Source organism: Eubalaena glacialis, chromosome 16 (assembly GCF_028564815.1).
Source record: "Eubalaena glacialis isolate mEubGla1 chromosome 16, mEubGla1.1.hap2.+ XY, whole genome shotgun sequence".
NCBI lineage: Eukaryota > Metazoa > Chordata > Mammalia > Artiodactyla > Balaenidae > Eubalaena > Eubalaena glacialis.
In genome coordinates, this window is record NC_083731.1 from 86,995,617 (window position 1) to 87,019,617 (window position 24,001).

The 24,001-nt window shown below is 44.2% G+C and overlaps 1 protein-coding gene across 1 annotated transcript in view; it reads right to left on the reverse strand.

Moving 5' to 3' along the window:
• Window positions 1-24,001, reverse strand: part of LOC133076429 (phospholipid-transporting ATPase IB) — a 457,024-nt gene that overhangs the window by 412,222 nt on the left and 20,801 nt on the right. Inside the window, exons 2-9 of the mRNA XM_061170962.1 lie at window positions 13,710-13,809; window positions 13,143-13,241; window positions 12,180-12,225; window positions 11,092-11,132; window positions 6,531-6,604; window positions 4,579-4,648; window positions 3,821-3,948; window positions 2,533-2,644 (exon numbers count right to left, since the gene is read on the reverse strand). Coding sequence (XP_061026945.1) covers window positions 2,533-2,644; window positions 3,821-3,948; window positions 4,579-4,648; window positions 6,531-6,604; window positions 11,092-11,132; window positions 12,180-12,225; window positions 13,143-13,241; window positions 13,710-13,809 — 670 coding nt within the window. The remainder of the gene's footprint in view (window positions 1-2,532; window positions 2,645-3,820; window positions 3,949-4,578; window positions 4,649-6,530; window positions 6,605-11,091; window positions 11,133-12,179; window positions 12,226-13,142; window positions 13,242-13,709; window positions 13,810-24,001) is intronic.

The window sequence follows — 24,001 nt, forward strand, 5'->3', positions numbered from 1 at the left end:
AACTGTGTTTCCTCTCTGTGGTCAAGTAGCACAAGTAGAGACAATGTGTGTTATTTCACCAACAGGATGGCTTCCAGCTATGTGTGTTATATTATATTCCTTTCAAAAGCTTCTTATTGTTACTTGTTGTTTTAGCCCTAAAGGCACAGCGAGTCTAGCACAGGTGTTTCTGGGGCTTTGGATTATTCTGTACTTGAGCAGTCAACATGTAATAAGCCATTCAAAGAGGTTTCTCACATGTAGGTGCAAGGAAGGCACCCAGCACACTCACGGGATGCAAACGTCACGAGGTAACTTAGTGAACACCTTGCTCACTGAAGGGAGGATGGAATTATTTTTAAGCATCACTTCGTTATCTCTTACACCTTAGCTGCAAAGCTGTATTACCAACGTATGATCTAGGGAAACGGCATCGTACCCTGAAAAAAAAAAAAACTCCAGGGTACAAGGAATCTTGGGGAGTGGTTACATTTGTAAAAGGCACACTCTGAAAACTAGTCTTGGGGCCCTGCCCGCATCTGAGCGAGCGCCTCGGGATCTGTCACTTCGTTGTAAAAACAGAAGTGATCTGTGGCCAGCGGGGCTCCCAGTGTCAGGCGGTAGCGGCGGGCGCCGGCCTGGGGGAGTCTGAGGTCACTCGCTAGGCGGCAGGGCGCTCAGCCTTCAGCCAGAGAAAGTCTTCGCACACAGCTGCTCAGAACCAAGACACTTTGCACACCCTAATCAGCGCGCACACATGCACACGCACAGACACACACACACACACACACACACAGACACACACACACCTTCCTCTGTAACCATCCCACCGCACGTGGGGCCTCGCACTCCAGGACCAGGACTGCCCTGGGCCCTCCCCTCCTTCCTGCTCCTGCCTCACCGCCCCCCGAGGACACCCCTCCCCTGAGGTCCCCCAGCCGGGGGTGCTCCGTGCAGACTCGTGTGCTTCAGAAGACAGCACTGCCGAACGGATGCTCGGGAGCCGGTCACACTTCCGACACCTCCTGCCTCTAACGCCGTGTTAAAAAAACCCCTTGTAAAATTCCTGCCATCTGGCTACACGACCTTCTGCCTCTTTGAAGCCTCAGCAAGTCCACCAGCTCTCCCCTCCCCCCCCACTCCCTAAAGACTTGAGCCACCTGTTACAGCATCCGTCTCTACGCCGGCCCGGCTGCATCCCATCGTCATCAAATGCCGTGGTCCCTCCATCCTTCACTCCTCAACATCGAACGCCTCCGACAGCTCCGCTTCAGCTTCCTGCCCCTGCGGTTCGAGCCTGGGTCTCTCCGCTCCACAAACCCTCCGCCCCACAAACCCTCCACCCCAGAAGATCAAAGCCAAGCCCCCTGCACACCGAGGCCTGTCATGCAGCAACTCCAACAATCTTCTTCAACTCCAGTGAGTCTCTCAGCCCTTCTCATCCAGCCCCCCACCCGCCCCGTCTGCACTGCGTTACCCAGCTGGTGTGGACACTGGGCTCTATCACTCCATCGGTTCTAGCAATGGTTAACGCTCTCCTCCTACACCACTTGAGGAGTGAACCAACACAACAGCCTTCCTTCTTCAACTTGACATCTGAAATGTGCTTCTTAGTATCTGGTCAACTGACACCTCCAAACCTGGGCTGGATGACCTTCCATGTGGACCCCCAGCACTCGGTAATGACACGCATCACACAATCATCTCTCCACTCTGTAATCCCCACCACTCCCAAGTCTGCCTGGTTCCCAGGGGCAAGACTGTGCCTTTCACTACTGTACCCACACAGCCTGGCACAAGATATGGTGCACGGTGGCCACGAAACACTTTTAAATCAAGAAATATTGCCAAATCTGTGCTTTAGAAGTTACATCAAAGGGCAGACAAGCTGAAAAACCAATCCTCGTTAACAGCGACCATTAGCAAGATAAGATGCCGAGTGATACTGAAGAAATGTAAGAAGTGACATGTAGGGACACTGGTTTATGCGGGATTTCAAAGCTGTCTGGCAAAATATGTCATAAAAGAAACGTGGGCTATGAAGTCACAGATAATAATTTTTAAAAATTAACAGGGAGAAAGAACAAAATCATTTTAGTATTTTTTTCTCTTTGGTAAATGACATGAAGAATAAACATGAATTCAAAGATAACTGATTTTCAATTGCCTAGAATTCAGTTAAAGAAGACAGTTTCCTATAAAATCTTAATTAATGGGGTGAGGAGGCGAAGTAAAGAGAGTAATAAAGAGGTTAGAACAAATCCCCCCTTGCGTTGGAAGATAAAATAGGTGAGGACCGACTGTCCCATTAAATCCAGTAAACAAAGACTGTTGATATTTCAGGCAAGGGGTAACAAATACTTGATACAGTAACAGAAATTCAGGAGAAACTACCTAGGAACCAAAATAAAAGAACCTCCTTTCCAAATTTAGGTTCACAGACAAAGCTTAAGCTTCCTAAATGCAACATCTGCATTTTCTACCCACTACTCCATAAAAAACAGAAAAAAACGACTAAAATCAGCATTGTTTTTCAGCATAGAAATGTTTTACCTGCATGAGTTTGGTGTCGTGTCCAGTATAAACAACTATGCCAAAGACCCACTGAGTATTTCTAAGCTGTGTACCTCTTAATAAGATCTGGTCAGGCCCAAGGGCAACAGGGCTAAAAATAAGAAACAACATTTATATTTAATGATACTTCGAAAAAATGAGCATGAGTTTTCCCCTTAAACATAAACCCACAATAAATCAAATGTTTCCTTTAGTTAAATTTGGACTATTTCACTGGGACACGGGGGCCATAAAGGTTACCCCTGGCTTAATCTACCCACGGTTTATCTCATCCATTCATCAACACAGAAAAAGGTTTTTTTTCCTCCTATAAAATGTTAAAAGGAAATTGTGTCTCTTATAACTCTCTTATGAAACTCAATATCCAAAAAGGAAACTAAGATAACCAGAAGTTTATTCATTTGGGAAGGCCAGTTTATAGACTCTAAGAAAAAAAAAAAAACAAAGCTACAATATCAAATTTGTCAAAGCTAACTTAATGATTAAATAAAAGTCTTGAGTGATAATTTAGAAATTTAAAATGGGAGCCTACAAAACAGCCCTGTGTACTACATGAAACCAAGAAGGGTGTCACACTTAGACTTGTCAGAGTTATTGTGGGTTGATTCCCGTGATCGGGTCCTTCCCTTTGGGTCTGTTCAAAATATAAAGGTGGGGAGCAGTGGTAAGAAGCATGCAGATTAAAGATAAGCAGAAGAGAGAAACTGTGCCCCAATGTAACGACAAAAAATGACTCAAATGATAAGTGCCAGGAGGACAAAGACAACAGAATAGAGACAACAGAGCAGTGAACGTTCTGAAGGAGGGGTAACTGGTCCTTTCATTCAACTTGCTAAAAACACAGACTACTTAGAAGAAAGCAAAGGGAAAAAAGATGTTTCTCTAATAACTGTCAGCTCTTAGACACTTCAGACATCTCTCTTCTGCTTTTCTGGACAATTTTACGCAGCCAAAACCAACTACTCTCCTCCCTGGCGAGTAATACACACAGAAAGACCAGGCCAGTTCTGTGAACCTCATTTCAGACCCTCGGGATATTTTCTTGCCAAAAATCAGGTTTTTCCTTAAATTTAAGGGAAGGTTTAAATGGATTAACATGGTGTTTCAGAAAAGCTCAGTCTCCCATATCTAAGCCAAACATGAAGAAATCTGTTTTAAAATATTATGAAACCAGAAAACAAACTGATATTTGCCAAAGCTCCTGTAATCCTTAGCCACATTAAAAATAAATTAAAATAAAATCCACTAAGACAAGATGAAGCGATACCTTTTCCCATCCAAGTTCAAGTTTCCGGTGAAATCGTAGAGGTGGCGATTGGGCCCTTCACACTCTATGCTCCCAGACAACTTCATCAGCACCTCCCTCACCTGCATGTCAGCCGTGTGACTCACACCCTGAAACGTGAACCCAAAGAGGAAACTGAACACAATCTCCCAGGTTTACGAATGACACTCAGCATCTCTACTGTTAATCAAAAGGAAATAATGAATCAACCAAAATGGAATAGTTGGGTGGGGTCCTCAAGCTACCAGCCCCTCAGGATGGACTTCACAGGCAGCTTCGGCCACAGCAACCTAATACAAAAGGTTTGGAAGAATTCAATATACAATAACAATTTTAAGTTTAAATTAATAACTCATTTTGACACAAATTTTCTGCTGCACCAAGTTGCATTTGATGATTCTGTCCACATGTCTTTCTTTTCTATCTTAGATATTTGACTTAGACATTTTTTTCTCTTTAAAGAAGAGTTACAGGGTGCTAGATATCACACTATGTTAAAGGGGTACTTTATTCTGTGTTTATGGCCACGTTAGGGTACAGCTAGTGAAATGTGCTTTCTGTAAAGGGTTTGGGTATGTTGATTATGACTTGAGCATGGATGTGTCAGCACAGTGGTGGAGTCCTGACTTCGTGCTTCATTGAATCCTTTCCTCCAGAAAAAGCACTGACTGGTATGTGAGGGGAGCACCGTTGCCATCTGGGCCCCGTAACAATGCAAGTCATAAAAGGTGACTTTTTACCTGACGTATTTTAAGGTTCGTCTCCCCATCGAGATTGGCTGTTTCAACATAACACATTGCCTGAGGTTCACTAAGGAGAGAAAAAAAAAGTCGAGTAAGGTCCCCTTCCACCAATTCACAGCTCAGAAAGCCTCAACCATGGAAACTCTGCTGACCGGCCCTTCAAAGTGGTGTCATAACTGACCGCCACGGGAATAGTGACTGATGAGACAGACAGGACAGACAGACAGACGTGTGGAGGGCACAGCGCCAAGACAAAGCTGTCTCTCCAATGATCTACCCGCACAAGCCCCACAAAACGGCCACCCGACTCCAAGTGGACAGAAATAACAGAGGATGAATGGGAAGGGGACAGGCCTGCGATGGGAAACAAGAGGTCCCAACTAAGACAGCCCAGTGGGCTCAGGTGACCCTGAAAGTCAGAGGCTGGCCTGCCCTTGACCAAAACAGCCGCCCAGGCCAGGCCAGGCCAGCACGCACATCTTCTGAAGGAGATTACGGCCAGAGGAACTGAGAAATCAAGGCATAGGCGTGCCAGGGTTTTTCTTCCCTGCAGTTTTTACTATGTCAACAGGCAACTTTTTAATCAAAACAACTGATTTTAAGGACAGAAAACTCAAAGAATAGATACAGAGCATAGCATCTGCCATGATTAAACATAAGCATGGCAGATACTATAACTCCTACTTTGGATGTTCAGGTCCAGATAGCATAGTTAGGGTTTAACAGATTCTATGACCACCAGCCACTTACAATCTCCTGGCACTGCCCTTCCTGGCCGTGTGGCCTCAGCGAGTTCAACGATCTCTCTGTAGCCCTTGTTTTTTCATGTACCAAGTAAGGCTGTCAAGGGCTGTTGGGAAGATTAAATGGAGTAATGTGCTCAACGGGCCACTTGGGACAAACACCAAGGAACCAGGAAAATCTGATGTCAGCTCAGGCAATCCTTATTCAAAGCTGGCTTTTCTGAGGATCACACCCAAAACTCATAACCCAAACTATCTCAAGTGATCAACGTTTTACTATTCTGAGAGTTTCTCTGTTACTAATCAATAGGGACAAACATGAATCCTGCCCCATGTATATGGGGCCTTTCCCCCTCTACAGGCCTGGGGTCCTTTATCAAACCTTTTATCTCAAGCAGAAAATTTGTGCTAAGCCTTAAAATCTGACAAAATAAGTGATTCAATCCCATAAAAGAGAGTCTGTCTGCACTCAAATCAAACACATGCGGTGTGAGATCTGATGCCCAGCAGCACGTCAGTACAGGGAGGTTTAGTCTTGGCATCATCTAATTTAATCTTGCGCTCAAACAGAAGTTTATTCTTATTCTGATTTTGGCTTTCCTTCTTTGATATATACTTTTACGTATCATCCAAGGAAAAGTCAAGGACTGTGTTGTCTATCGTTTACACCACTTGGTGATGAAACCTCTGTAGCACAAAATTACCTAAAAAACATGGCAATGGTGCTTAGACAGAAAGGGGGCAAAATATGGACCATCTACAAGTCATGTGCACACTGAGAAATGCCTGTGGGACTCTGAACCACTATAAGGGGAGGCATTGGATCCTGCGGAGAAGGCTGCTGGCTGGACCCATCAGAGCTGTTCCTGAAGTTTCAGACACGCTGTGACCTGGATGCTACCAAACAAATCACTCCACTGCTCTGGAATGTATCCCTACAAACGAGGAATAGCCCAGAACAGCCATGAGATGAAAGTGAATCAATAAATATAAAAAGACTTCAGAAAAAAAGTACAAAGAAATGAATGGGAGAAAGAAAACTCAGGGTTAAGGCAAAAAAATGCAAAGGAGTAAAGGAAGAAAAGGTGGGGGAGAGGGTGGCGATGCAGAGGGTGCAGGGAAGGTAGCTGGAGGCTTCTGCAGGCACTAGATAACACTCCATTGTTCTCAACACCGATTTCAAAACCATGCCACGAGCCACCTGACCTGGAGGACAGCAGGACCACATCTGCGGGAAGACACTGCCCGTTGACGACCTTCACGATGTCTCCCACGGCTACCTAGAACACAGGAACAAGGACCCAGAAACATGAGAGACAGGAAAGCGCAAATGGTGATAAAAGTGGTTAAACATCGGGAGAAAAAAACTACTGTATAAGTGTGCCGTGAAGTTTAAGGCAGAGAAGCTCAAATTCTTTTCCTCGACAAGAATAAAAGGAACATTTCAATACAGACAAATGGTAATACTGCCTTTTTGCAATGATGCTGAACGAAGAAGAAAAAAAAAGGAGCAGGAGAAAAAAGATGAGTCAAAACAACCATCAGGTTTCACTTTCTCACAGTTATTCACTGGCTTACAGACACATGCACATCTATCCCCACAGCTGTGGGCAGCAGGGTAAGCGGTTAAGTGCACAGCTCGAGAGCCTGCCTGGACGCCTGGGTCAAATCCCCCGTGGGACCCCTTCCCTAGTGCACGTAAACCTTGAGCAACTCATGCAAACTCTGGTGCCTCACTTTTCCCATCTATCCAATGAGGTCATCAGCACATATTTCATGGGGTTATTGTGGGGCTCAACTGAGTTAACACAGGCAAATTTCTTCTGTTTTACATCTGGGGAAACTGAGATTCAAAGTGAAATGCTGGGTCATGGTCACAAAACCAGTGAGTGTTAGAACGAGGACTCAAAACCAAGCCATCAGGCTGGAAGCCCAGTGGTCTGATTAAAAGGTAATACTAAATTCATGCAGGAATACTGCATCTCAAAGGTTCCCTGGAAATACTCCACACGAAACAGATTCGTGTGGCCTCAAGAAATTGCCAGAAAAAAATCACAGCCAGAGTCAGAGGCCATCTTGGGAAACAGACTCCACTGGACAGAAGATCCCAAGCCAAGGAAACAGGTGCTCGTCTGCAGGACACGAGCCCATGGCCGAGGGTCCACAGGGCCTTTAAATAACCTCACAGACACAGCCGGCTGGAGAGAACATGTGCTTTCAAGCCAGGCAGGCCCAGGCTCAGATCCGAGCTTCACAGACACACATGAACTCACAGAGCCTGGCAGGCTCTCCGCCTCCTTGAACTCCAGTGTCCTCACTTATAAAATGGGAAATGCCACCACTGACCTTGCAGGGTTGATGCAATGAGTAAGGAGGGATATGCCAGCACCAGGCATGAAGCAGGCACAGCTAAGTGTTAGCCTTGAGTGTAACCGAATGGGCACCATGAGTGTGGGAGTGAGGATGGTGGAGTTCTCTGACAGCACAAGCAAGGCCGTTCCTGGTGCATAATTTCAAAACTCAAAGTCTAACTGAGCAGGACCCTATGGGGCCTTCCCAGGACAAACCTCTCCCCCACATCCTCTGCTTTAGCTCCTGGCTGAAGTACCTAGATAACAGCATGTGATGCACACTTCCTGGGTCGTTTTACAGATGTTAAAACCCCCACCAAATGGAAGAAATTAACTGCTTGATGACCATGAGCACATAGCTTCCAGACCTGCTGGCACCTAAGGACGATAATGTTAAACCTGTGACACCACCCTGTTACTACCATCAACCAATCACAGAACTGTGCACAAGCTGATCACCTACCCTGGGATGCTCCTCCCTCACCTGGCCTTTAAAGATGCTTTGCTGAAACCCTTTGGGGAGTTCAGGTGTTTTGAGCACTAGCCACCTGGACTCCTTGCTTGGCACCTGCAATAAAGACTGCACTTCCCAGCACCACTTATTGAAGAGGCTGTCTTTTCTCCATTGTATGTTCTTGCCTCCTTTGTCGTAAATTAGGTGCCGTAAATTAGATGTCATAAATATGTGTGTGGGTTTATCTCTGGGCATTCTATCCTGTACCATTGATCTATATTTCTGTTTTTGTGCCAGTACCATACTGTCTTGATTACTGTAGCTTTGTGGTATAGTTTGAAGTTGGGGAGCCTGATTCCTCCAACTCCATTTTTCTTTCTCAAGATTGCTTTGGCTCTTCGGGGTCTTTTGTGTTTCTATATGAATTGTAAAATGTTTTGTTCTAATTCTGTGAAGAATGCCAATGGAATATTACTCAGCCATAAAAAGGAATGAAAATGAGCTATTTGTAGTGAGGTGGATGGACCTAGAGTCTGTCATACAGAGTGAAGTAAGTCAGAAAGAGAAAAACAAATACCGTATGCTTACACATATATATGGAATCTAAAAAAAAAAAAAGGTACTGATAAACCTCGTTGCAGGGCAGGAATAAAGATGTAGACATAGAGAATGGACTTGAGGACATGGAGTGGGAGGGGGAAGCTGGGGCGAAGTGAGAGTAGCATCGATATATATACACTACCGAATGTAAAACAGATAGCTAGTGGGAAGCAGCAGCATAGCACAGGGAGATCAGCTCGGTGCTTTGCGATGACCTAGAGGGGTGGGATAGGGAGGATGGGAGGGAGGCTCAAGAGGGACGGGATATGGGGATGTATGTATGCATATGGCTGATTCACTTTGGTGTGCAACAGAAACTAACACAGTACTGTGAAGCAATTATACTCCAATAAAGATCTATTAAAAAATAATAATAAAATAAAGCACATGTGTATACCTATTCAGAAATTAAAAAAAAAAAAAAGACTGCACTTCCCTTCACCACGACCCCGTGTTAGCAGATTGGCTTTACTGCAGGCGGGCGAGCGGACTTCAGTTTGGTTCAGTAACAAAAGGGCACTATGCTTGCTGTTTCCTATCCTAACCCACGTTACTCATCTCTTTGAAATCAAGAATTGTAAAAAAAAAAAACAAAAACAAAAACAAAAACAAAAAAAAACTGCATCTTACAATCCAGGAAAACGGCCTGGCAGGTGACTGTGTTTAATATTTTATCAGGACAAAGGAATGTTGCTAAAAGTCATCCTATCAGTGCTTTGATTTGCTTATCAAAGTGTGTGGGTAAGTCTAAGGAATCCGGCTCAACATCAAGAAGGGTGGTAAAAATTAAATTTCAGAGCCCCTGTACATTTGAAGTTCATATCCAACTTAAAGGCAAAAGAAAGGCAGGGGCCATGCTTAATTCTTATCTGCATCCCCATCACCTAACACTGCCTCTGGCACATACTAACAGCTCCATTTAAATACACAAAGTCCATTTTTAATTGAAATAAAAATGCATGTGGCAAAACATAACAGGTATTTGGTTGGTGGGTTGGTTTTTTTTCTCTCCAAATGTGTGTAGGAAACAGTAATGAGCTTTAGGGATCTGAATCCATCCACTCCTAGATCCAGAATTCTGAGATCATGACTCCATTTTCGGCTGTTTCAAGTAGTGTCAACAGCCCAAATTCAAATAATTCTCCACTCCTGCCAGTATGAGTGCCTTTCTGGGGAGGGGAGTGACAACAGGAACATCAGGGAGAGAGGCCATTCCTAAGTGCCGTGGGAGTTCTCAAATTCCCATAGCACACTAGGAGCATTGCTACCCTCTGTGAAGGCAAGAATCTCCAACCACTTGACCAAGAACCACCACACTTCCCAGTGAGAGTGAGGTCAATTAATATTTACAACACAGGACTTCTGGATGGCTACCCAGGTTAAGGTGTTATCACAAAACACTACCAAGGGGCTTAATGGATCTCCCGTAACAAAGTAAAAAGAAAGTGACAGCCAAAATGAAGGCTGCGGTTACCACATCACGGGCATCCTGCAGACTCCCAAGGTCACAGAGGCATTTTAAACATAGAGGCATTTCAAAACATTTTATTAAATGTTTAGCAAAAGACACTATTATATGTTACTCTTCTAAAATGTAGTTTTCTTCTGAAATCATGTTAATCAGCTTTGAATCTTGGCGTCATGAGAGTCACCCTCCAAAAACATCTTGTGACCATTAAGTTCCAGCCACAACAGAGACTCACTGAAAAGGCTAATTTTAGTAGCTAGAAAACACCCAGATGGCACAGGATATTTCTTCTCAATCTTCTATTTATTACTAGTAACAACCAAATCACCACGCCGTTCTCAAACCCCGCCGACCCCATACTCCAGCGAGGCAAACACTCTTTGCTCTTGTAAAGCTAAAAGCAGCAACTTTCAGCCTCAGAACCCACCCAGGATGGTTCCCAGCCCCCAGGCTACCACCTTCTTATATTTAGGGCTAATCACAAACCCAAACTCTTTCCACCAAAAATGTCAGAAGTGAGAATTTCAAGTTAAAAAAAAAAAAATCTTTAAAAGATTGCATTGAGATAAAGAGAACAACAGTAGACCAGGGGAAAATGTTTCTTTACTTGGATTCAGGAACTAGAAAATGATTTGAAATTTCAGAAATATCCATCAGGGGCAATGAATTTCCCAGCTCTGAACTGACACAGGGAACGGCTTCTAGAAGATGCAGCAACAGAGGAAATATGCACCCGTTCTAGGAAAGCCTCAGGGAAAAACCACACTGCACCACTTACATGACATGGACATGGCTTGTGTCTTAACACAAACTTTACACCAAAATCAACACTAGCAATGAATTACAGGTCTCCAAACCAGTACTTCCTGGCATATCTTTAAAATTAGTTATTACCTCTTTCCACATAATGGTATGCCACATACCATTCCTTAACACTGAAAAAGAAAAACAAAACAAGTATCGGTTAATACTGATGATAATCAACATAAAATCAGCTTTCCAAAATCCAAAAGGCTCCTTTTAAAATTCCACTGATTAATTCCAACATACCATATCCTTAGACATAAACGTATAACATCATCACTCCCCAAAACGGAGCCCCAACTATGCACTTCTGTACCATATATAGAGGAATGCATGCACATAAATATTCATGTTTGCAAATAAGTTACATCTATTCATATTTAGCCCATATGAAGAAAATAATCACCTTGCATTTACAAGATTCACCAACACACACACACTCACATAAACACACCGCCCCCCACCCCTGCATTAACACAGAGCTACCGTTCTAGAAATGCAACAATAAGTATAGATAGAGGTAGGGGGCAATTATAAACCAAGGCTATGAATGCTTTGACTTTTATGGACATAAAATATGGCTAGCTCCTGAAAATTAAAACCTTTTCTAAAACTCTAAAATACACAAATCCTGTTCAGATCTTCATTACCAGGACTCACCTTTTGTTGGATATGTTTGTCATTTTGCTATTTTTAAAGTATTTTATAGATCTCCCCCAATTATTTATTTATTTATTTATTTTTGGCTGCACTGGGTCTTCGTTGCTGCGCACGGGCTTTCTCCAGTTGCGGCGAGCGGGGGCTACTCTTCGTTGTGGTGTGCGGGCTTCTCATTGCAGTGGCTTCTCTTGTTGCAGAGCACAGGCTTTAGGTGCGCAGGCTTCAGTAGTTGTGGCACGTGGGCTCAGTAGTTGTGGTTCGCGGGCAGTAGAGCACAGGCTCAGTAGCTGTGGCGCACGGGCTTAGTTGCTCCGCGGCATGTGGGATCTTCCCGGACCAGGGCTCGAACCCGTGTCCCCTGCATTGGCAGGCGGGTTCTTAAGCACTGCGCCACCAGGGAAGTCCCAGATTTCCCTCAATTTATCTCAACACCATTAACTACTTATTTAAAATTCCTTAACTGCAAGTCTTGTTCTTAAGTTTTCTAGTGGAAAAAATGAGTCAACCTGGGGTCTTACCTATCGTTTTCTTTTTGTTAACTGCATTGTCTGCCTTATGTCGCTTCTGTTACAGAAAGAAAAAAAGGTGTTAGTTTCAAAAGTTCCAGATAAATAACTGAAACAGCAAACAATAAGATCCAGCAAAAACAAGACAAGGAAATCAACTGGCAGCTACACTAATGTCCTAAAATTCAGTTCAATGGTCGTGATCCATTTAGCGTCACTCGCTAAATTCGGAGACTAACACCGTAAATGTAGATGCAGTTTAAATGCTTATATTTTGGTTACAGCAAGGAAAAAACACTTTGAAGTATAAAACTTTCTACTCGTTGATTGTTTTACATCGAACTAAAAGAATTATTCTGTAAGATAAACTAACAACAAACAACTGAACTCATTTTATTGATAAAGAACTTTGGGGGCAAAGTACCTTTGCTTTGATTTGTACTGCATTTATTCATTTACCTATTCCCAGAAAAATGTGCATGCATGTATGAGAGAGAGAGAGAGACAGACAGAAAGGAAGGGGAGAAGCAAGAGCCTGAAAAGAGGACAGAGAGAAAACAGGAAAGAGCATGAATATGGCTGTAGCCAATGAATTTGGAGATGCACTGAAGCAAGAATAAGGCGGGAGGAGATTCTTGTAAAGTAACCTCAATGCTGCTACACTAGACAGCAATTCAGTCCTCCATTTGCTACCCAGACTAGCACGCTCTCAAGAAGGATGTAAGGAACATCAGCAACAAAAATCAAAGCGGGTCCATAAACCTAACATCAGGAAATACAGATTGAACTACTTCTGTTTCACTGTAGAGTTCAGACACTGTGTGTACACATTCTGTCCCCAAAAATACCATCATGAAACTTGACAGCCTAGTTAGCCTATAGACCAATTTTTCTGTCTTAAAAAATCCAAAGCAGCAAATAAGTTGTAAGTTACAGTCAATAAATTTTTTTTTTAATCTGAAAGCAAAAACTTACAAAATCTTCTACAATCTCTTTGATGCCTGCGATTGTTAAAATAATGATCAATGGCACCAGGGTGGTATATCTTCCTGTTGGAGAAACATCTGGAATTTGCTGTAAGATAAAGAGACCAAAAGCGGGAAGTTGGCAAATTAAAACCCTCTCCAAGAAAAAGAAAATATGGCACACACCCCTCACTCCTCTGCAGTTCTGTTGCATTCATTTCTGTTACAAAGTGATTACCTTATTTTAAGAACTAGATAAGTCTGTTACATATTTTTAAAATTCTACCCAACATCATTTTGTGTTTGGATCAGAAAAAAGGGTTAGAAGTAGGATCCCACAGTCTTGTTTCAGTGCCTCTTTTCGTAACTGCAATTATCCTTAAGCAAAGAAGGATACACCTAAAGAAGTTTCCCTTTATGCAAAGATCCCATTTGTTCAAGCAAACAGTAATTGGATGAAGGAGGCACATTTCATTCAAGTCTGATGACCCTTTCTCAGTTAAGTGACCTTTTAGCAAGATCTTATTTTGCATACAATTAAGGTTATGAATTTTAAGTAACTTTTTAAAAATGTCACCTGTAATAAGGCAATGAAGAGGAAGAAGGCATTGGCAGCTCTCCTGATCTGCTCGTACAAGAATCGAGGTAGAAACGTCAACACGCTGTACTTGGCCGTACTGTGAGGACAAAGGAAAACGCTGCTATCAGTTATGGACGTAAATTCTAAAAAACAGGAAAACAAAGTTTCCAAAATTACACAAGTGATTGTAAAAACAAAGTACTTCAAAACTCAGGACAAGAACATTGCTGGGCTGGCCCTCTCCTACAAAGCTTCGTCTTGTAAAAAGACACCTTTCCTAAGAAAATCTTCTAATGTGATCTTTGTTTTCAAACTTTGATACATACGTATTCATTTAGTGTCACACGGTGTAACCAGGGAAATGTACCCACCTTCTAGGAGCCTTGTGCTATGAACACACTAAGCATATAAACGAGGTTTGTAAAGATAAAGATACGTATCAAAGGTCACAAAACAGAAAGAGGCACATGTTCCCAAAGCAGTAATATATGAACACAGAGAGAGGTGAAGCATCTACCTAGTAACTCACACAAATCAAGGTAGAATTGTTACCCCAGGATTGGTGATGCACTACAATCCTTATCACAAAGCCACTGATTCAACGTAGAACGTCAACTCTATCAAGCATGCCCTGGTAACGGGCGTGTGTTTGACAGTTCAGTGTGTCCCTCTGGGTACTCAACACAGACATTTTATGATCAACCACACCTGAATGAACCTCCCTTCCACACATCCTTCATTCAGCCACCTTCACTCACACTCCACTTCCACGTGAGACATCCCCTCCTTCCACACCCTGTCTCCAGGGCTAAACGGTCCTTTCCATCTTGCCCGCCCATGAAGTTTGGTCCAATTCGCAAAGGCTCTTCTTCCTCCAAGTCACAGGGTGGTGTTTACACCTCCATAATACAGTCTCTGTTTTGCTCTGTATTATATTTATGTACCCCCAGAACAGATTCTGGGAACAGTACGAATGTTTACTTTGTTAAAAAAAGAAATAACAGACCCAAAATGGAGTCACTTGTGCTCAGCCCACATCATCAAACCGAGACTCAATGCCTGACCTAACTGCAGCTTCAGCCTGTTCCAGGAATCTAATCTTAACCAGTCAGTCTGGAATCACCTGGTCAGCACTAGGGAGGTTATCAGCCTGATGCACCCCAAAGGAATGTGACTTTGCCCCAAACAATTGACTCTTTGCTAGTCACTTCTTTGTCCCACTGCTTTTTGCCTATAAAAGTCTTCCACTTTGTACAACTCCTCAGAGCTACTTTATCTGCTCGATGGGACGCTGTCCAACTCATGAATCACTGAATAAAGCCAATAAGATCTCTAAAATTTACTCAGCTGAATTTTTTTTTTTAAACAACTTCAACTTTGTATGTTCCTAGCACATAGCAGATAATCAACGAACAGTGAAATAATGGAAAGGCATAAACTGGGGACCTGAGGGATAAAACGAACCACACCTCCTTTAGCTGCTCAAAGGCTCATCCATAAAGGTACCTGCCAAGTCTTAGCTCACCTTCTGAAGCCACCTCTTACCTGAAGTACAGTCTTGAGAGATTTTCTGGGTTTAAAATACACATTAATTAGAAGCACCAAATAGAAGAGCCAAGAGCTCAGAAGACAGAGCACCTGAGGCACATGTACTTCTATAAGGCCTGACGGTGACCAAACCTGGAATGACAGAATGAAATGCCAAAACTGACAACTCGGGCTTCCCTGGCGGCGCAGTGGTTAAGAATCCACCTGCCAATGCAGGGGACACGGGTTCGAGCCCTGGCCCAGGAAGATCCCACATGCCGTGGAGCAACTAAGCCCGTGCGCCATAACTACTGAGCCTGCGTGCCACAACTACTGAAGCCCACGTGCCTAGAGCCCGTGCTCCGCAACAATAGAAGCCGTGGCAATGAGAAGCCCGTGCACCGCAACGAAGAGTAGCCCCCCCCCCCCGCTACAACTAGAGAAAACCGCGCACAGCAACAAAGAACCAAAGCAGCCAAAAATAAATAAATAAAATAAATAAATTTATTTTAAAAAACCCTGACAACTCAAAACACACAGCAGCCTGAGGCTACATGATGTGGGGGTGGGGAAGGAATGGGATGGGATCGATAGCTCCATGTACCATTTGTGGCCACTGCTGCAGGGAAGATCTGGTATCACAGACTGGTGTTTTGCAATACACAATGATTAAGAGTCATCCTTAAGACAGAATTATTTCTAGTCTTCTTCTGAAGGCGCTGTGGTACTGTGATTTATCACAAGAAACATATATTTGGTCTTCATCCCAGTTACTGGCACAGAGCTCCTAAAACCCTTGGGATTTCTGCTGTGTTGAGAGCAAGAAAGGTATCTTTTGTTATGTCAATGAGGTGACTCATGGAAAGCCCCTAGGTAACCTAAGGATGGGGGCTGGATGCCAGGGGAACCAACCACATGATTGGAGGGTTGAAACTTTCAGTCCCACCCCCTCCTAAGAGAAAAGAGGGGCTGGAGATTTCAATCACCAACAGCCAATGATTCTATCAATCACGTGTTTGTAATGAAGCCTCCATAAAAAACCAAAAGGACAGGTTTGGAGAATTGAAGACCCAAGGGAAGATCTGATGTTGCCCTTTAAGTCTATAGACCATCTGCTGGCAGAATTCCTTCTTCCTCAGGGAGGTCAGTCTTTGTTCATTAAGGCCTTCTCCTGATGGATGAGGCCCACCCACATTATGGTGGGCAATGTGCTTTACTCAAAGCCCACCAATTTATTGATAAATGTTAATCTCATCCAAAAGGCACCTTAAGAGAAACACCTAGAGTAACGTTTGACCAAATACCCAGGCACCCTGGCCCAGCCAAATTGACACATAAGATTAACCACTGCATGCATATCCCAATTCAGTGGGTCTGGAATAGGTCTGAGATTCTGCATTTCTATTGAGTTCCCAGGTGAGACCAATGCTGCTGGTCTGAGGACCACACTTTGCGTGGCAGCTACGCCTGAGGAGGTAGATGTGTTCAAGTCATCCATGTGAGTTCAATCCAGCTGAACAGTATAAAATGTAACTGGATGGGAGGCATTTACCATCACTTCCCCAGGGGAAAGAAAATTTATAGGATGAAAGGGGTGAATGAAGAGCTTCCCAGCAGAAGAGTTTGTTCACCAGCTGAATTCGTTGCCCCAGAAGATTCCCCCTCAAACTGCATGTGTCAGCCTCCCTGATGGCCTGGCCAGGCATCGGCTGCAAGCAAATCTCAGGCATTTAGTGAGTCTGTAGGGCCTGGGGCACGGGGAGAAATGACCAGGAGAAAACAGAACTGTTTCCCGTGGTTCACCCAGCTTCCCTCTAAATATCTGTTAGATCACTGTTTCCCGAAATCGGGTGACATGAAGAATGACCAGGGGCTTGTCAAAAATCCATTCATCCATCCATCCTTCCACGGGTATTTACTGAGTCTTATCTATGTACCAGGCACCATGCCCGGAATTGCAGGGAATCAAAGGGTCACAAATGCATTATCTCAAGGGAATAACATTCTAGAGACAAAATGACACTTTAAAACCAAATAAAATATGTGGCAGGATAGACAGTGAAGAATACCGTGGAGGAAAACTGACCAGGGATGGAGGACACAGAAGGGGACACTGCGGGGTGAGGCGGGGGCGGGAGCAGGGGAAGAAGTTATTTTCAACAGTGCTCAGGGAATGTGTCACTTGGAAGGTGACCTGTGAGCAAAGGCCTAAAGGAGGTGACGAAGCAGGAACCAGCCACGTGGATGCACAAGGAAGAGCTCTGCAGAGAGAGGGAACAGCACACACGAAAACGCTGAGCGGGAGGGCAGCCGCTGTCCCTCCTGCTGGAGGGGCAGGGAGGGGACCGGGGGCGGAGCGATGGGGTGACTCAGGCCCTGCAGCTCATGCCCACACTGGCCTTTCTGTCTTCAGGAGACAGGAAGCCTCTGCAGGTTCCGAGGATAAGACAAGGTCTGACGACAATACCAACCTGCAAACCTCTCTCCGGGGACCTGACCCAGCAGGGAAGGAACCTGGCTACGTGTGTGGTGGACACGTTCCTCGTGGAAACTCTTAGGATCTGGCGAGTATGGGAAACAAGCATCAGAAAATAGGGCCTGGAGACATGTGGGTCAGGGGCTCCCTGCCTGTCACAACAAAAGCACTTCCAGAATCTGACCTCCGGAGGGCAGCCCCGGAACCAACCCCGGGGATGATGTCTGAGTGCAATTTTCCAGCTGGGAGAAAAGATCCACGTTGATGGCTGTTCTCCAAAGGCAAATCTAACAATGCATTAGCTGCTCAAAGAGTAACTTCTCTGGATCACAAGCCTCCGGAAACCCAGGAACCAAACGAGCTTAACACTCACCTTCCAGATTTGAACAGTAATCCACACTGGGGTGTTTGTTTTCCTTCTCTGGCCTCACAGGGACAAATACATTTCTCGTATGTGCCCAAGGTAGCCTAAGCATTCAGTGTTTACTGGAAGACTGGGGGGCCCCTTTAAACCCCTTTACAGAAGCTGACTCTGCGAGCTGACCAGTGGCTCCATGACCCTGTTCTGGGAACCCGCCCCTCTCCCAGCTCCCTGCAGGAGACCTTCCACCTTTCTGCTCTCAAATGTTCACTCAGCAAGGAGTTCCGGATTACTGAAGGTAGAAGACACGGCCTAAGACGGCCATTCATGCCCTCATAAACAGCTGAATTCATTTATCCCTTAAGAGTACATTACACACTAACCCCTAAGAAAGACCAAGAGCCAAGAGACCGGTATATACAAAGCCCCCAGGGGACCCCCTGCCACTCCCGTTGACAACAGGCCTCACCGCACACCTGGGACTCACCCAGGAGGACGTGCCGACAGACAGCCTGCCGCGGACAGGTCCTCTCCCCTGCCGTGGACTCCTGATGCATTGTCAGTCACCCCTACCAAATTTTATTCTGGAAATCTTGAACGCAAAATCCCTGCTGATCACCAGGGCCCGTCCATGTCAAGATAGGACCACCTCCCTAGAAAGTTTTACTTCATTTTACTGAACTACTGAAATTTCACCAGTTACAAAGAACAGATTAATAAGCTCATTTCCAAACATGGACGTGTTTATTTTCAACACTTTTCCAGTTTCTTTGTCTACAACTGGAAAAGATGTGCTAGATACTGCCTGGCCTCATAACCTGTTCCCAGAATGCAGTCACTGGACCTGGACCAGTACTGATAGTGCTGTAATTACTTACAGCACTTTATTATAGACCATGCGGGCTGAAAAATCAGCCTATTCTTTGCAATACACATCCAATGAGAAAAATGGGTTGAGCCCTAATCAATCAGCTTATAAATATACCTTTGAACGTAAGTTCATAAATTAGACACCCCTATAATTCCCATTAAACAGCATGAGAGTCCTGTTCCTATCACATTTCTAATTTGGTTTTTTTAACTCAATACATTATTCAATGAATAGCTTTGGACACAAGGCAATTTATTTCACATAGAAACGTGGGCTGAAAAGAAGATAACCGAGAGAAGGCAACATTTTGAGCACGGAGCTTGCTGCCAGGCAAATCTTTCAGTGAAGAAAACTCTTAGGCAAGCAGTTCCGAAAGCCAGACATTAGATATGCCTATGGCTAACATCTTTAAACATGGCATCGTGGAAGAGTAGGTTTGATTCGTTTGCTTTATGAGAAAACTTGTGAATTTTATGCTATAAAATCAGAAGAAAAGGAGTTCTGAGACTCTGACTCAATTTTACATGGCAAATCTCAAAGGATCCCTTTCCATGAGGTTTCCCATCTTCAGTACAAAGAAACAGCAAATACCTCTTATGAAACTACCTGGCCTAAAGGCAGACAAGTACAGAAGGAGTCACACAGTTCAGGCCCAATCCCACCACTGCCACGAAAGAAAAGCACTACGGGTCAGTCTATTGAATTACAACACCCTTGGCCCTTCACTGAGAATTCAATATATTCTCTCCAAACCCAGAGAAACAAGCCCTACCAAAAGGGAAGGATTAAGGCTGCCCTAAAAGTCAAAGAAGGTGTGATATGACTCTGAAAATAAGTTATGGAAGCAGAAGCGCTCAAATCCATCCTGCAGGTCTCTGCCCTCAGTCACAGAGGCAGTGTCGCTGCTGGTCGCAAAGGGAGGTCACCGTGACTGTCCAACAGGTCACTCCCAAGCAGGCAGAACCCAGGAGCTCCAACCATGAGTGACATCTACATGGGAGACCAGCAGAGGTGGAGTCAGGGCGCACAGCTCACTGGTGTGGAACACACACAAACCTCACTCAGGGCTGGATGTAAAGCAAGTCTGTCTCTCCTTTATCATTTTAGTCTATTTCTCACATGACTGCCAACCTTCATCTAAATGTTTAATTTTAATTACAAATTTCCTGTTGGGTTCTGTGCACTTTCCTGCATGCCGGATAAGCTAAGGATGCAGCTGGAGTTCCCAGAAGTGAGCACACCCATGGAGGCGCCTGTCGGATATTTAACGCAAAGACATGAGGGGCCTAAGTCTTTATGGATGGGATTCGACAGCAGTAAAGGCCAATCTCAAGGGCACCTAGCTTCTGACCCCCAATTGTAAAATGGACCCACACATTTATCACTTCTGCCTACTCAGGCACCATTAAAATAGTAGAAAACAGTGTAAAAATATACTGCCACGTTTTTAAAATCTAGGAGCGGAATTATCAGCTAAGGAGTTTCTCCCATCCCCCCCCCACCCCCAAAATAGACTCCTTTCTGCTTTTGGCAAGAAGGATGTCTCCTTGGCTCTAAGATGCCTTCTGAGAATGAGCCATAGCAAAAGAGGGGCATGCAGAGGGGCCTGGGACCTGAGGAAGGGCCCTGGGCTGTGAGGCAGGCAGCCTGACCTACCAGAGAAGACAGGTCAGCCCATTTTCAAGAGAGTAGAGGGTCACTGCATTCGTTGGGGTTCCCCAGAGAACCAGAACAGGATATATATGTATACGTATGGGCTCACACAAGTCCCAAGATCTGCACTCAGCAAGCTGCAGACCCTGGAGGGCCAACAGTGTAGTTCTAGCTCAGAGGCAGGAAAAAGACGACGTCCCAGCATAAAGCCTGTGAGGAAGGAACAGTTCCCTCTCACTCAGCCTTTTGTTCTATTCAGGCCCTTACCTGATCGGACGAGGCCCACCCACACTGGGGAGGAAAATCTGCTTTACTCAGTCCATGAATCAAATGTTAACCACATTCAAGATCACCCTCACAGAAACACCAGAATAATGTTTGACCAAATATCCATCAAGTTGACACATAAATTAACCATCACAGTCATCTATTAGGCAGGACTGACCTTGGAGAGCCTCCTGGAGAGGAAGGAGGTACCTGAGGACAAGGACACTCAGAGCAGCCAGTTTGGGGGCTCATCCCACCACAAGGACACTGGGGCTGGTGAGCACTACTGTGAAACACCTCCTCTAGCTTATTAGTGCCGGGACCCGGCCCCACCCACCAGAGGGCCCAGGACCCAGCCCCGCCCATCAGCCATGAGCAGCCTCCACACGGCGGGGCCTGGCAACCAACCAGAAGAGGCGCCAGCTGCGCCCACCAGCACACCTACAGTAGTCAGCACCGCCACAGCAGAAGGGCCCATGCAGCCCACATAAAGGGTACCCCTAGAGCATACAGTTCTGGTGACCAGAGGGGAGTGTCCTGCTGGCACCCACAGGACGTCTCCCACCTAAGGCCACGTCCCCAAGATCAGGAAACATAACCAACCTACCTAATACATAGGAATAAAAGCAGAGAATGAGGCAAAATGAGGTGACAGAGGAATATGTCCCCAACAAAGGAACAAGATAAAACCCCAGAAGAACTAAGGGAAGTGGAGATAAGCAATCTCCCTGAGAAAGAGTTCAAGGTAATGACCATAAAGATGCTCAAAGAACTCAGAAGAATGGATGAATAGAGTGTGAAGTCAGAAGTTTTTAACAAAGAGAAAATATAAAAAAGAACCAAACAGAGATGAAGAATACAATAACTGAAATGAAAGCTACACTAGAAGGAGTCAACAGGAGATTAGATGATACAGAGGAATGGATCTGTGAACCGGAAGACAGAGCAGTGGAAAGCACTTAAGCTGAACAGAAAAAAGAGAAAAGAGTTTTGTTTTTTTAATTTGTTTTTTTTTAAATTTTCATCTTATTGATTTATTTTTTGGCTGCATTAGGTCTTCGTTGCTGCACGTGGGCTTTCTCTAGTTGCAGTGAGCTGGGGCTACTCTTCATTGCGGTACGCAGGCTTCTCACTGTGGTGGCTTCTCTTGTTGTGGAGCACGGGCTCTAGGTGCGTGGGCTCCTGTAGTTGTGGCACGCGGGCTTCAGTAGTTGTGGCTCGCGGGCTCTAGAGCGCAGGCTCAGTAGTTGTGGCGCATGTGCTTAGTTGCTCCACAGCATGTGGGATGTTCCCGGACCGGGGCTCGAACCCGTGTCCCCTGCATTGGCAGGCAGATTCTTAGCCACTGCGCCACCAGGAAAGCCCCGAGAAAAGAGCTTTTTAAGAAATGAGAACAGTTTAAGAGACCTCCAGCACATCAAGCATAGTAACATTCTCGTTACAGGAGTCCCAGAAGGAGAAGAGAGAAAGAACATATTTGAAGACATTACAGCTGAAAATTTCCCCAACCTGAGAAAAAAAAGAGACATCCAAGTCCAAGAAGCAAAGAGTCCCAAACAGGATCAACCCAAAGAGGACCTCACCAAGAAACACTGTAATTAAAACGAGGCAAAAATTAAAGATAAAGAGAGAATATTAAAAGCAGCAAGGGAAAAGCAACAAGTTACATACAAGGAACTCCCATAAGGCTATCAGCTGACTTTTAAGCAGAAACTCTGCAGGCCAGAAGGGAGCGACACGACACACTTAGTGATGAAATGGAAAAACCTACAACCAAGACTATTCTACCCAGCAAGGCTTCATTCAGATTTGATAGAGAAATCAGAAGTTTTACAGACAAGCAAAAGCTAAAAGAGTTCAGCATCACCAAACTAACTTTATAAGAAACGTTAAAAGGAACTTCTCTAAGTGGAAAAGGCCACAACTAGAACTATGAAAGTTACAAAAGAAAAAATACCATTGGTAAAAGCAAATATACAGTAAAGGTAGCAAATCAACCATATGTAAAGCTAGGAGGGTTAAAAACAAAAGTAGTAATATCTATATCCACAATAATTATACACAAAAAGACATAAAATATGACGTCAAAAACAGTACACCTTAAACAGTATTATACGTCAATTATATCTCAGTAAAGCTGGAAGGAAAAATAAATAAGAACACCTTTAAAAATAATAAAACATAACAAGAGGTTGCAAAACATAAATACAGTGTTCTGATAGAAAAAATAAGAATTGATATATAAAAAAAAAAAAAATGTTCCAGTAGAAAAATGAGACAGGAAAAATAAGTTATACTAGAAAGGAGACAAACATGATATACTACTTCACTAATTCATCCTGAAGTAAATAAGTTAAATCTTCATCTAGAAGAGAATTCAGAGAGATCTCTTCTAAACCTAACTTAGAAATACGGTGGAAACCACCAAAAGAATTAAAAACAGTGGTTGCCTTTGGTGGGACAGAACCAGAATGGGAGAGATAGGGCTGGAAGCTACTGATTTTCATGATAAGCTTCCACAGTATTTGAACTTTTCACCACCTTCATGTATTATTTTAATACATATTTTAAATAAAAATTAATAGTACCAGATGGAACTGTCAAGGGGCCATCAGTTCTTGGATGTTTAGCTAATTTCAGGAATGGCTGTACATAAGGAGCTGTTTATTAGAACATGAAATTAGGCAGAAGACCTAGTTTATTCGTATACTACTTCCCACCACAAAATGAGATAGTTACACTCATATCTGATAGTAATCCCTACGATCATCTCCTTCTGCCAGCAGCAGCTGGGCCCCGGGTCACGGATAAAAAGGAAGGGGATTTTAACCTGCCCTCCATGAATCTAACGAGAAGCAGACGTCAGCCTGGCACCCAGAGTACAAAGCGTTTACACGCTCGTTGCTTTGAGAAGAGCAGTCTGGCTTTCAGGACGGGAGTCTCCACCCTGTAACTCAGCCCACGGGAGAAATGAGAGTAAAGTTCCTCCCCCTTAAATGGACGTCACTTTATTCTGTTGCGTATTTAGCTCTTATTCAGTTCTCTTGCTTCCTTTCACCCTCTGCTAAATTCCTAGAACATCTTTCTTCTCATCAAACCACATCCTTCTCTTCTGAGCCAACAGCCCAAGGGGT